Source organism: Colobus angolensis, unplaced genomic scaffold, assembly GCF_000951035.1.
Source record: "Colobus angolensis palliatus isolate OR3802 unplaced genomic scaffold, Cang.pa_1.0 Scaffold194, whole genome shotgun sequence".
Lineage (NCBI taxonomy): Eukaryota > Metazoa > Chordata > Mammalia > Primates > Cercopithecidae > Colobus > Colobus angolensis.
Window position 1 is genome coordinate 2,640,656 of NW_012115088.1, and position 12,299 is coordinate 2,652,954.

General features: G+C 35.2%; 1 protein-coding gene across 2 annotated transcripts in view; it reads left to right on the forward strand.

Annotated features, from left to right (window-relative positions):
• Nucleotides 1–12,299, forward strand: part of PREX2 (phosphatidylinositol-3,4,5-trisphosphate-dependent Rac exchange factor 2) — a 289,450-nt gene that overhangs the window by 116,259 nt on the left and 160,892 nt on the right. For both annotated transcript variants that reach the window (XM_011940917.1, XM_011940918.1), the window contains exons 12-17: nucleotides 1,156–1,259; nucleotides 1,955–2,004; nucleotides 4,646–4,721; nucleotides 6,578–6,650; nucleotides 9,778–9,920; nucleotides 10,083–10,175. In XM_011940917.1, coding sequence (XP_011796307.1) covers nucleotides 1,156–1,259; nucleotides 1,955–2,004; nucleotides 4,646–4,721; nucleotides 6,578–6,650; nucleotides 9,778–9,920; nucleotides 10,083–10,175 — 539 coding nt within the window. The remainder of the gene's footprint in view (nucleotides 1–1,155; nucleotides 1,260–1,954; nucleotides 2,005–4,645; nucleotides 4,722–6,577; nucleotides 6,651–9,777; nucleotides 9,921–10,082; nucleotides 10,176–12,299) is intronic.

Consider the following 12,299-nt stretch of genomic DNA (forward strand, 5'->3'; position numbering starts at 1 on the left):
CTGTTATGTTGAGGTGCATTTCATCTATGCCAAATTTGTTGAGACCTTTCATTATGAAAGGATGTTGAATTTTGACTAATGCTTTTTCTGCTTCTATTGAGATCATCATATAATTTTTATCTTTTATTCTGTTAATGTGATGCATCATAATTATTCATTTGCATATGTTGAACTACCCTTCGTTCTCAAGGATAAATCCCACTTGATCATGGTATATGATCATTTTATTGTGCTATTGAACTTGATTGGATAGTATTTTGTTTAAAATTTTGGCATCCATGTTCATCAGTGATATTGGTCTATAATTTTATTTTCTTGTAGTATTCATATCTAGCCTTGTAATATAAGTTTTGGAAGTGTTCCTTTATCTTTTATTTTTGGAAGAGTCTGAGAAGGATTGGCATTAATTCTTCTTTAAATATTTGGTAGAATTCATCAGTGAAAGCATCAGGTCCTGGGAATAGGAGTCTTTATGAATACCAAAGTCTTATCTTGAGGATGGTAATGAAGAATGAACACTCTCGTTTTCCAATAAGAAAAAACATTGACATTTTAAAGCAATTCTTAATGTAAGAACAGTTACAATGTTGGCATCAGTTAGATACTAAATTGATTTAAGCTACTCTGGAGGTCCAAACACAGGATAAATGGCCAAGATTGGTGTGTGTGTGGTCTTGGCCTGATTACAGTGTGATAAAACAGATACATGGTAAAATTCATTTGTAGGAGCGAGAATCAAATCACAGTGCACTAGTTTGAGTATCTGCTCTTTGAAGAGCACTTTTTGCTCAGCTTTGTAGCATTGTGAAGAAACAGAAAACACAAAATCATATTTTTATATAAATGTACACACTGTGTATACCTTTATAAATACTATATACTCATGTACATATATAAACACATATATTATGCTAGTTGAATGTGACAAACGTCAATTTATTTCTCATATCATTGTATGGAAATTGTAATATTTTAAACAAAATATTGTCATGAATCTTGCTGTTACAATACTGGATTGGTATTGCTGTGTTAGAAAAGATTTTTGTAAAACTAGAAGTTTTAGTATTTGGAAATATATATTTAATAAAATTATTTGCTGTTTATCTGCCCCTTTTAGAGTATCATTATTTTAATATAGTGTTTCTATATTCTTAGTTACTGATAAACATCAGTTCAAACCAGAACAGATGTTATATAGATTTCGCTATGATGATGGAACATTTTATCCAAGAAATGAGATGCAGGATGTGATTTCAAAGGTAACGACCTCTCCCTTAACCTCTCCAATGTTAGAATGCATGTTGCCATTCTTCGCAAAGATAAAAGGTAGTTGAGAAACATACAAAATTTTCCTAGTTTAGAAAATTCGACTATATTACAAGCAAGTCTCTTCATTTATTTTTGGTATTTCAAGAATTCTAATGTTCAATTATTTTTTCATTCTCTTACTTAATTCTAAATGATAGTAGTACTGCTGCATCACTCACAAGGTTATATCCATTGAACACTCTTTCACATGTAGCAACATGTTGTCAAACTACTTGAATTAAAAAAAAATACAAATGTGTAAAATAAATGTAATGCCAGTTTTTTGTACAGTTGACAATACTTTATTGATATATGATGAACAAGTATTATAGATGTATTACTGTATTGGTATATTTTGTTTATGTTAGAAATTTTATATTTTATGAAAAATAATTTAGAAAAACCTTTGTATATGTGTATGTCATATATGAGGAATTTATAGCATAATTTTAATCCTATTTTTAATGATTTAAATAATATTATTTTATGATGTATCATGACATTTGAATAATTTTTAACTTGGTTTAGATTTTGTGATGATTCTCAAATATTGACAGTGAATTAATTTGTTACTTCAAAATTTCATTGATGTGTGTGTCCCTTGGGGTGATCTCACTCGTTACTGATATATCTTTATTTTACGTAGGGTGTAAGATTATATTGTCGTCTTCATAGCCTTTTTACTCCAGTGATAAGGTGAGTCTGGTTTTTAAGTTCTGGGAAACTTAAATGGAAATATTTGTACTGTGTTTTAGGTAAATATTACTCAGCTAGAACTTGTTGCCTTGTTTTTTTTTTCCAAAAGTGAAAATTTTACTTTAAAATATTATTTTAAGGAATAATTTATTATAAAATATCCCTACATTTTCTTGAGATTGTAATTATACAGTGTTTTCCACTCTTTATTATGATTTCTAAAATTATTTTGCCATTAGTTCATAGTAAATTATACACTTGAAATAATCCACTTTCAGTTAATATTTAATAAATAAAAGTTGATTGATTGGGAGAGGATTTGGAAATACTGTTTACATATTTGTCATTATTATTACTTGTGTATATTAACTTTTAAAATTAAATTGCATAATCAAATATTGAATATGTATTTTATTTTATAATATTTCCTCCTCATAATCTTTTTTTTTCCCAAGAAAAGATCCTGTACTTGGAAATTAAGAATTATTTTGAAGTAAATAAGTATAATTTTGTAATTTTATTCTTTATCATGTTTTTCCTTCTGAAGAGACACACTTGTTTTAAAAGAGGAATCAGGATTAATTTTTAGTTTATCTCTTTAGAAAGACAATAGAAAACTTTGAGGTTTGTATTATGATGACTAACAGAGGAGATCTTCAGGAAATTGTACTTTTGCAATGTACACTGATATACCTTAACTGATAGAATGTTAAACTAATTGGAAATGGTCAAATATTGTTTGGAATTTGCTGACTAAATCATAGTCCACAACAAAATATGCATGCACCATTTTCAGAATAGATAAAAATGCTTTTCAATCTTGGCTATAAAATCCAAATATTTAGTGTTTCTATTTTTCACTTTGGTTTGTAATTCCAAGAAAATGCAGAGTTTAAAAAAATAAAGATTCCAGATGTTGCTAAGTGTATTGGAATGCCCACTTATACTGCATAGAGAACACACTGTTTGCAGGTCCTGGAGGAGAAAACAGGATCTTACCCACAAATCCTGAAAGTGTCCTATCTACTTTCACAACTAGGCTTCACAAACTGGAAAAAAAGGTGAAAAGGAATAAATATTTATTAACTCTGCCATAATTCTGTCATAGATACCCATAAATATTTTGGATAACTTAATATTAAGTAGTTAACTCAATAGCAGTTGGGTGCTTAAAAATTCTTTTCTGCTAAACTAAGAGAAAACAAGAATGTTTAATGCACCATGTAACCTGTGTATATGTAGGTTTTATATGGGCAAAAATGTGTTCTGAAAATATGTTTTAGCCATATGAGATTTCTTATCAAGAAAGCTGCATCTGTAAGAGCTGATAAGGAATTTTTCTTTGGCTAAAAATGACAATTGTTTTTGAGTTGTCAAGAGAAAATTTATGGGAAAAACTCATAAAACAGAAGGAATGTATGATAGTCATGCTTTTAATATGCATGAACTCAGCTTGTAAAAAGAAAAGTTACTTAGCATGAAGAGCCGCAGACTCGCATGTGGTCTGTAGTAGACTACACTTTTTCTTCTTACGATACTTATGGAAACCACGATGAAACGGGTGATGAGGTGTGAGAAGCATGGAGACAGATTTAAAGAACAATGAATGTAACTAGTAATTATTAGTCACTTCAAGTCTTTCGCAGTTTGGAATTTTTAACATTTTATAAAGACTGTCACTTTTTCATTCTTTTATGATCCAGGTCTGGAAAATAAATGAATTATAAATTTCTGCCCTTGGGTATTCAGTTCTGATCATGAAATTTGGTTGGTATCTAACGGAACTTTGAATGGTTTCTCAGTTCTGGGAAATCTACTGAACGGAGAGTCTGAGGTGGAGAGCCAGTGATCCTCTTGGTTCTCCGGGGATGTGGTATCACTATGTCCGTGAACTGATCAGACAAAAAGAATAACAAGTTCTCAGTGTGTCTACTTCAGGACAGAACTGCTTGTTTTCCACTACAGCAGAGCTGTGTGAATAATACTATAGTGCAAATCCAGTCTTCCTGGAGCTTTCAGGAGCAGGAATAAAAGGCATTTCTTTACAGATTTTGAGATTTTTAGTATAATCTATTGTGATTTAAGGAGAAGAAATTCTGTTTTATTATTACTTTATTAATACAATTTTGTAGAGTGAGTTCTCACTTAATGTCGTCAATAGGTTCCTGGAACCTGCAACTTTAAGTGAAATGATGTATAATGAAACCAGTTTTGCCACAGGCTAATTGATGTAAATAAGAGTTAGGTTTCTGCAGCATCCAGTATTTCATTTCACTTAAAGGCACAGTTTCCAAGAACCTATCCACAGTGTTAAGTGTGGACTTCCTATATTTCCAACTAAATTACTTCCAGCTAATACAGCAGTAATAATCTATTTGGATATAAGAAAATGTGAAAGAAGAGATGTCCTGTTTTGGTAACATTGTGGGTATCTTCCCTTAGTATAAGCTGGTGGAGGATTTTTCAGGTGTTCAACATGCATAATAAACTCTTATTTGCATATAATTTGGGTAATTAACTCAGGTTACAATGGTAAACTTTTCTGTTGCATACTGATACTAAATGAAAATATTTTCTTCTGCTCACGTATTCCCTTGCTTAATTTTTGTTTTTTTGTTTGTTTTTATTCTTTCCTTGGTAGAGATAAAGATTACCATTTAAGGACCTACAAATCTGTGGTCATGGCCAACAAACTGATAGACTGGTTAATTGCACAGGTAAATAGACAAATAGAAGTTGCTGAGTTTCACTTGTTGCTGCTTTAAACTTTGAGTATGGGAATTAGTACTTTTACTCTTTTTCATCTGTAGCAGGTATTTAAAAAAATAAGTACATACAGCTAATAGTAAGCAGTTACCCTAGATTTGAATTACTTCAGAGCAGGGAATTATTTTGTGCTTCAGTGGTTTAATATTTTTTTAATATTTTTTTCTATCACTTGGCACAATATGTAGAAAAATAACTATTTTTCAAATGAATGCATAAAAATTACAAAACAGAAGAAGAAGAAGAAGAAGGCCAGATGCAGAGTTTGAAGTTACAGATTATAAGTGTTTTGGTAGTTCTTAGGAGGATTAGTGAGGGTTGGATTTGTCACAACATGAGGTAGGACCCTTATTTTGCTCCTTGACAGACAGGTAGAATGTGAGTGAGTGGAGGGTAAAGAGAAGGGCATTGCAGCTATGAACAATTACATGAGTGAAAGCAGAAGAATGAGCACAGACTTCAGGCAACAGCAGGGAGGCCAAGTTGCCTACAGCATGAGGTATGGAGTTGAGCTTTGGAGAGTGAAGCTGGAGAAGAAGCATAAAACCAAGATATGGAACATTTTAAAAGCCCAACAGAGAATTTTTGTACGTTATTATTCCAAAAGAACAATCTGTTTGAAGTTTTGGAACTGAGCTTTCTATGTAAGAAAGTTTAATTCTGGCCAGGCGCAGTGGCTCACGCCTGTAATCCCAGCACTTTGGGAGGCTGAAGTGGTTGGATCACCTGAGGTTAGGAGTTTGAGACCAGCCTGGCCAACATGATGAAAGCCCATCTCTACTAAAAATACAAAACTTAGCCGGGTGTGGTGGCGTGCACCTGTAATCTCAGCTACTCAGGAGGCTGGGGTGGGAGAATAACTTGAACCAGGGAGGCAGAGGTTGCAGTGAGCCGAAATCAAGCCACTGCATTCCAGGCTGAGTGACAAAGTGAGACTCCGCCTTTAAAAAAAAAAAAAGTTTAATCGTTTAACAGCATATGTTAGAAAGAATCCAGAAAAAATTATGGTAATTTTGAAGAGAGAGGAAGAAACACCATATGAGGGTATTGACAATACAAATGGAATAGAAGGCAGAGAGGAGAGAATAGATTTGGTAATATACCTAAGTGCTAAAAGATAGGACTGGGGAGAAGTGAGATAATATGTGAGAAAAAAAGCTTCTTAAACTGTGACAATACAATTCTAAGGTCACACACACACACGTGCGTGCGTTCATATACACGCATCCATACTTAAAGAAATAAAATAGATGTGTTCTAAATAAAAACCAAAAGAAAAAGTTTCCTTTGGGCTATTATGTTGGATTCAGTTAAATGATCTGATTTTTTTTTGGCAAAATAATGAAAGAGAAGCTTGTATTTGCTAGCTCAGCCAAACGATTTACTCGTGAGGTCTTACAGGTCATCGTATTAATATAGGTTTCTTCAGGGGTCCTCAGAGGGCAAGGCCATTTGGTGGAAGGGAATAGTTAGTGACTGAGATCATACATAATGATTGTTTAATTTACAGTAGCATCATCATTTACAGTAGCAATAAATTTTTGTTACTTATGTAGTTTTGTGTATAATAGAGTATATTTGTTTCTCAAGAAATATTAAATCTTTGTTTTACTTAATGCCAAAAGAAAATGTTTTCATAATCAATTGAATGTTCTGTAACAATTAGATGCATTTGGTCTTATAAAGCAATGCATGCTTTATAAGTGAAACTTTGTCTGAATTTGGTGCTGGGAATGTTAAATGGAGCAAAGCAGCCACAAAGCCTTTAGTTGCCTATTAACTCCCATAGTGCTTTTTCGGTTAACAGGGAGATTGCCGCACCAGAGAAGAGGCAATGATATTTGGCGTTGGACTCTGTGACAATGGATTTATGCACCATGGTAGGGATTTTTTACCCTGGGAGCTTACAGATGTATTTCATCACTTTGGTTCTTAGGATACTGGAACACCCAGTGCTACAGTGAGGTCATTTGGAGATAAGCCAGCAAGACTGTGTGGGTCTTGCTATGGGTTCAGGTTGGGTCATCACAACTGCATTTGGTTTCACTGCTGGTGCCATGCCTATGTCTAATTGCTGTTATCTACCCATTGCCATGACTTCTATCCTATTTTTCTAGCCTATGCTGATTCTAGAGGAGCAATGACTTGAGTTAGAAGTTTTTCTGTTTTGTTTTGTGTTTAAGCTTGAGACTATTTCAGATTAGACTTGTGGTTTTATTTTGAATGCCAGTATATATTAGAATGACTAAATGACAGCATATGTGGTTGACTATTTACTGTTATTTTTAAGAAAAAATTGTTAAAATTACCTCAGAGAACAAAATTATAGGTCTCTAGGAAAAAATTATTTTTGATAACTAAATGTTAATTTTCTTTCTTGTTTCATGATTTCAAGTAAGTCATCACAAAACCTCTTTCTGTTGTGCCCTGGGGTGACTTCAAGTAAGTCATCAAACAAGAATTTTTAAATAAAGTTCTTAGATTTATCAGGGTAATGAGAGTAAGCTTTTCCTATTTGTAACATCGTATAGGATCCATAAACCCAACCCAAACAGTCATCTCTTTATTTTTCTTTTCTTTTTTTTTTTTTTTTTGAGACAGGGTCTCACTCTGTCACCCAGGCTAGAGTGCAGTGGTGTGATCTCAGCTCACTACAACCTCTGCCTCGTGGGTTGAAGTGGTTCTCCCACCTCAGCCTCCGGAGTAGCTGGGACTACAGGTGCATGCCACCACATCTAACTAATTTTTGTATTCTTTGGTAGAAACAGAGTTTCACCAAGCCAGGCTGGTCTCGATCTCCTGACCTCAAGTGATCTGCCTGCCTCAGCCTCCCAAAGTGCTGGGACTATAGGTGTGAGCCACTATGCCTGGCCTCTTTTAAATTATTAATATAATATGCTTATAAACATATATTTGATAGCACTTACACCTATTTGTCAGTTACTTTCAGAATATCTTTACATTTTTATGAATAAGGAAGTACAGCAAAGGTTACAGTGATTTTGAGAAGATCCATGGTTATCATTTTTTTGGGGAAAATTCCATCCTGTTTCACTGTCTCCAGATCACTCTATGGGTTGTCCTGGAGAAATACTGGTCCTTGATATGAATGGAAGAAATTACATCATGTTAGGGGATTAAACCTATAATATCAAGCTGAAAACCTGCAAAAGTTTCAATTTTGTTTCATTAAAGTAAAGGACCAACACACAGTAATTTTATCTGAGAGTTTATTACAAAATGTTGAGTTACATCAAGTTTTTCATACAAAAGTCTGTGGGTAAAGCATGAACAATGTGGCTCATGCCTGGCTTTGTTGATGCCCTATCATGCTCCTTTTAAAAGACAGTTTGGTGGAGGGAAACAGCTGTAGCAGAAACGTTGAGTGAGCTTTGGGAAAATGCTTAGATCATTAAGTCAATCTAAAATAGGTTCTGAGCTAGGCGCAGTGGCTCATGTCTGTAATCCCAGCACTTTGGGAGGCCAAGGTGGGAGGATTGCTTGAGCCCAGGAGTTCAAGACCAGCCTGGACAATATAGCAAGATCCTGTCTCTACAAAAATGTAAAATAATAACAATAAAATAGATTCTCACTTCTATTGCTAGTTATGGCTTCTGTTGTTTTTTAAATTTGTGGTTGATAATTTTATTTGTTAACTCATGTTGCCATCCAGTCTTTCAACCAAAGATCAATAAAGTCATTCATCCAGTCAACAATTATTTGTTGGAACTCTGTAAAAATAATGAAACCAAATAGCTGTCCCTTTTGACTGCTTACTATATGCCAAGTTATTTATAGTTATTACCTCATTTTGGTTTTATGCAACAATATGTAGAAGATTTTATTGCTCCCACTTTACAGATGAGGAAACTGAAACTCAGAGGGATTAAGTAACTTTCTTATCTTACTTCCAGACCTGGAATTTAAACTCAGGCCTGTCTGATCACAAAACCTAACTTTTTCTACTGTGCCCTGGGATCACTTTCTTTTAGTCTCTGGCCCAATGAATCAACCTTCAAGGTATTAAGGACAGATAAATAAGAAATAGAGAATTTTTTTTTGTAAAGTATTTTGACAGCTGTCAGGATCTCACTGAATACAAATTTTTCGTATCAGTATTTAGCCTTACTTTTAAAAATACTAACAAAACATAAACTTTATTTCATCAGTGCATTCCAAGAATCTTAGGGGATTTGGGGGAAAATACTAATGTTCAGATAAGGGGGAAAAACCAGACCTTTTAGAAATAATGTTATTTGAGAATATTGCTTTTAAACAGAAAAGAAACACGAATTCGTGGAAACTAAAATCACATTTCACCCAGAAGACATATTTCTGGTTTGAAGTGTTGGAACAAAAGTGAACACAATGGGAGTTGCTCACACACAGAAGGCAACACTTAACCCACTTGAATTTTCCCATAATTGTGTGGGATATTAAAAACATGCTTAAAATGTTTACTACAGATTGGAAACACCATAAATTTCTATGTTTTGGATGCATGCATTTTTTGATTCATTATATAATCTTTTATTTAAATTTGGATTTTAATCTGGAAAGCGAAGGACTTGGTTAAATTTTAAAAAGTCAGCCTTGAAGAAATACTATTTGTTTTAAAAAAATTCAGGAGTTATACCTGATGTAAATGACGAGTTGATGGGTGCTGACGAGTTGATGGGTGCAGCACACCAACATGGCACAAGTATACATATGTAACAAACCTGCACGTTATGCACATGTACCCTAGAACTTAAAGTATAATAAAAAAAAAAAATTCAAAATCCTGTAGGTAAAAGTAATTAAAAGGAGACATTGGCTCGAAATTATAGAAAGAAATAGAAAAAAAAACAAACAACCAAACCCAGGGCTACTTGTGAATGTAACTAGTCCTAGGAGTATAAAATTGAGGTTGTGGGTGCAGGTATTAATTTATAAATGTCACTGCTATTGAAAATGAGTTCGATTTTTGAATTAGCTGAAATAATTTGAATCTCTGTTTTTCTGTAGTCCTCGAAAAAAGCGAATTCAAAGATGAACCCCTACTTTTCCGGTTTTTTTCGGATGAGGAAATGGAAGGATCAAATATGAAACATCGACTTATGAAACATGACTTAAAAGTTGTGGAAAATGTTATAGCTAAGTCATTATTGGTAAGTTTATTGACATGTTATATAAGTTTTCTTCTTGATTATAGACACTAGCAGAAGACTGCGTTAAACATGTTTGATGGTGATGCACCTTACTTCGTTCTGTTAGACTTGTAATTTTTTTCATAGTGGCTTTATCAATAATGTTAATATTTTGCATTTCAGATTAAATCCAATGAAGGCAGCTATGGCTTTGGGCTAGAAGACAAAAATAAAGTTCCAATAATAAAGTTGGTAGAAAGGGGATCTAATGCTGAGGTAATGTAAATTAGAATTTAATTTAAATGTGTTGTCATGACATAAAAATAGAGAAATTCTAAACAAACTGAAATCTGCCTTTAAAGATAATCAGCCTTGAAATTATCCGTATTGAACATAATGTCTCTGGATAATCTTACTCACAGGTTCTACTGAATACCTTTGGGATTAGCAGCAGCTGAGTCCTGTCTGGCCACTCGGGGATAATAGGGGCTGGGAGATGGTGGGTATTCTATAGCAGCCGTCCCCAGCCTTCTTGGTTCCAGGGACTGGTTTCGTGGAAGACAATTTTTCCACGGGCGGAGGGTGGGGGATGGTTTGGGGATGAAACTGTAGCTCCTTAGATCATCAGGCATTAGAGTGTCATAAGGAGTGGTCAGCGTAGATCCCCCGCATGCTCAGTTCACAATAGGGTTCACTGTCCTATGAGAATCTAATGCCACCACTGATCTGACAGGAGGTAGAGCTCAGGCTTTATGCTCACTCGCCTGCCGCTCACCTCCTGCTGTGCGTCTGGTTCCTGTCAGACCTTGGACCCATACTGGTCTGCAGCCTGAGGACTGGGGACCCCTGTTCTAGAGCTCTTCAGCTGTGAATTTCTTGACCTTCTTGGAGGCCAAGTGGCTCATTCTTTGTTCCTGGAGCTTCACTAATCACAGGCTCCAACCTGGAGCCCCATGGAGACTGCATAGGGTAGCACTGTATTATGCATGGCAGATGGTTCTTCCTTTCTGTCAAGAGTCGTGTCTTCTGTTTTCCCATCACCGTTGACAGTCTTTTGTATGAGTATAACTTTCATCACTGAAGGACATGTTTTCTCATTGGATTAATGCTCCTGATGTTCTCTCACTTCATCAGCCTTTTTTTTTTTTTTTTTTTTTTTTTTTTTAGACAAAATCTCCCTCTGTCACCCAGGCTAGAGTGCAGTGGTGTGATCTCGGCTCACTGCACTGCAACCTCTGCCTTCTGAGTTCAAGTGATTCTCCTGCCTCAGCCTCCAGAGTAGCTGGGATTACAGGCCCATGCCATGAGGCCCGGCTGATTTTTTTTTTTCTTTTTAATAGAGATGGGTTTTACTATGTTGGTCAGGCTGGTCTCAAACTCCTGACCTCAAGTGATCTGCCCACCTCAGCCTTCCAAAGTTCTGGGATTACAGGCATGAGCCACTGCACCCGGTAATTTTGCCAGCCTTTTAAACAAAAAAACTCCTGATCATTCGTTCATTAATTAATTAATTCATTCATTCAGAAATACTCATTTAGTGCCTGTTATATACTCAGCAGTGTTCCAGGCTCTGGGAATACAGCAACAAACAAGACACAAAATCCCCTACCCTCATAGACCCTACTTTTCAGTGCTAAGGCCCAAGTATATCTAGTTTAAAGTGTCCTCACCTTGGTGCCCCTGGGTGGAAGATACTTAATCCTCAAGCAAACTTCTCAATATTTAGATCTTTAATGAATATGAAAATTAATGAAGTATGATATTTACATTTGAACCTGTCTAAAGTTAGTGGTAAACTGCCACCCATCCTCCTACCTGCTAATGCCAAAGGTCTCTGTTTTATCAAAACACAAGTTCATGCAAGACAAAGCTTTCTGCACAGCACACTAATTTCAAACAAAATAACTCTGATCGTATGCACTGTTAGTGGACCTGGCCAACTAATGACCATTTGCAGTAATTGTCTATGAGAAGGAAATAGTTTCTCCCAGGCGTTTTCAGAGGATGTTCTTAGAGCACAGCTGCATCTGACTATGCCGCTAATAAAATGCCCCCTCTCAGGTTTTCATCATTTAGCTGACAACCAAAACAGCAGGTAGTTTTTAGGCAGTAAGGCTGGTTGAGAAGTGCATGCTGGTTGGTGTGGAGGGATAATATCTTCCTTGTCCTCTTTTCAGCAGCTTGCACTGTTGACAGCTCTGTTGGTTGGAGCTCTCTTCTTTGGATTCCAGGCTCCCTTTCTCCCTTGCCACTTGAACTATGTCAGACTAGAGATGCATATTTGGGTGTCCTTGATGTAGATACAGAAGTTGACACTTTCTGAGTTAATTGGCTATAGATGGAAAACACAGTAAAAAAACTAACCTGGAATTTGATTATAGTTAAAAGGATGAAATAAGC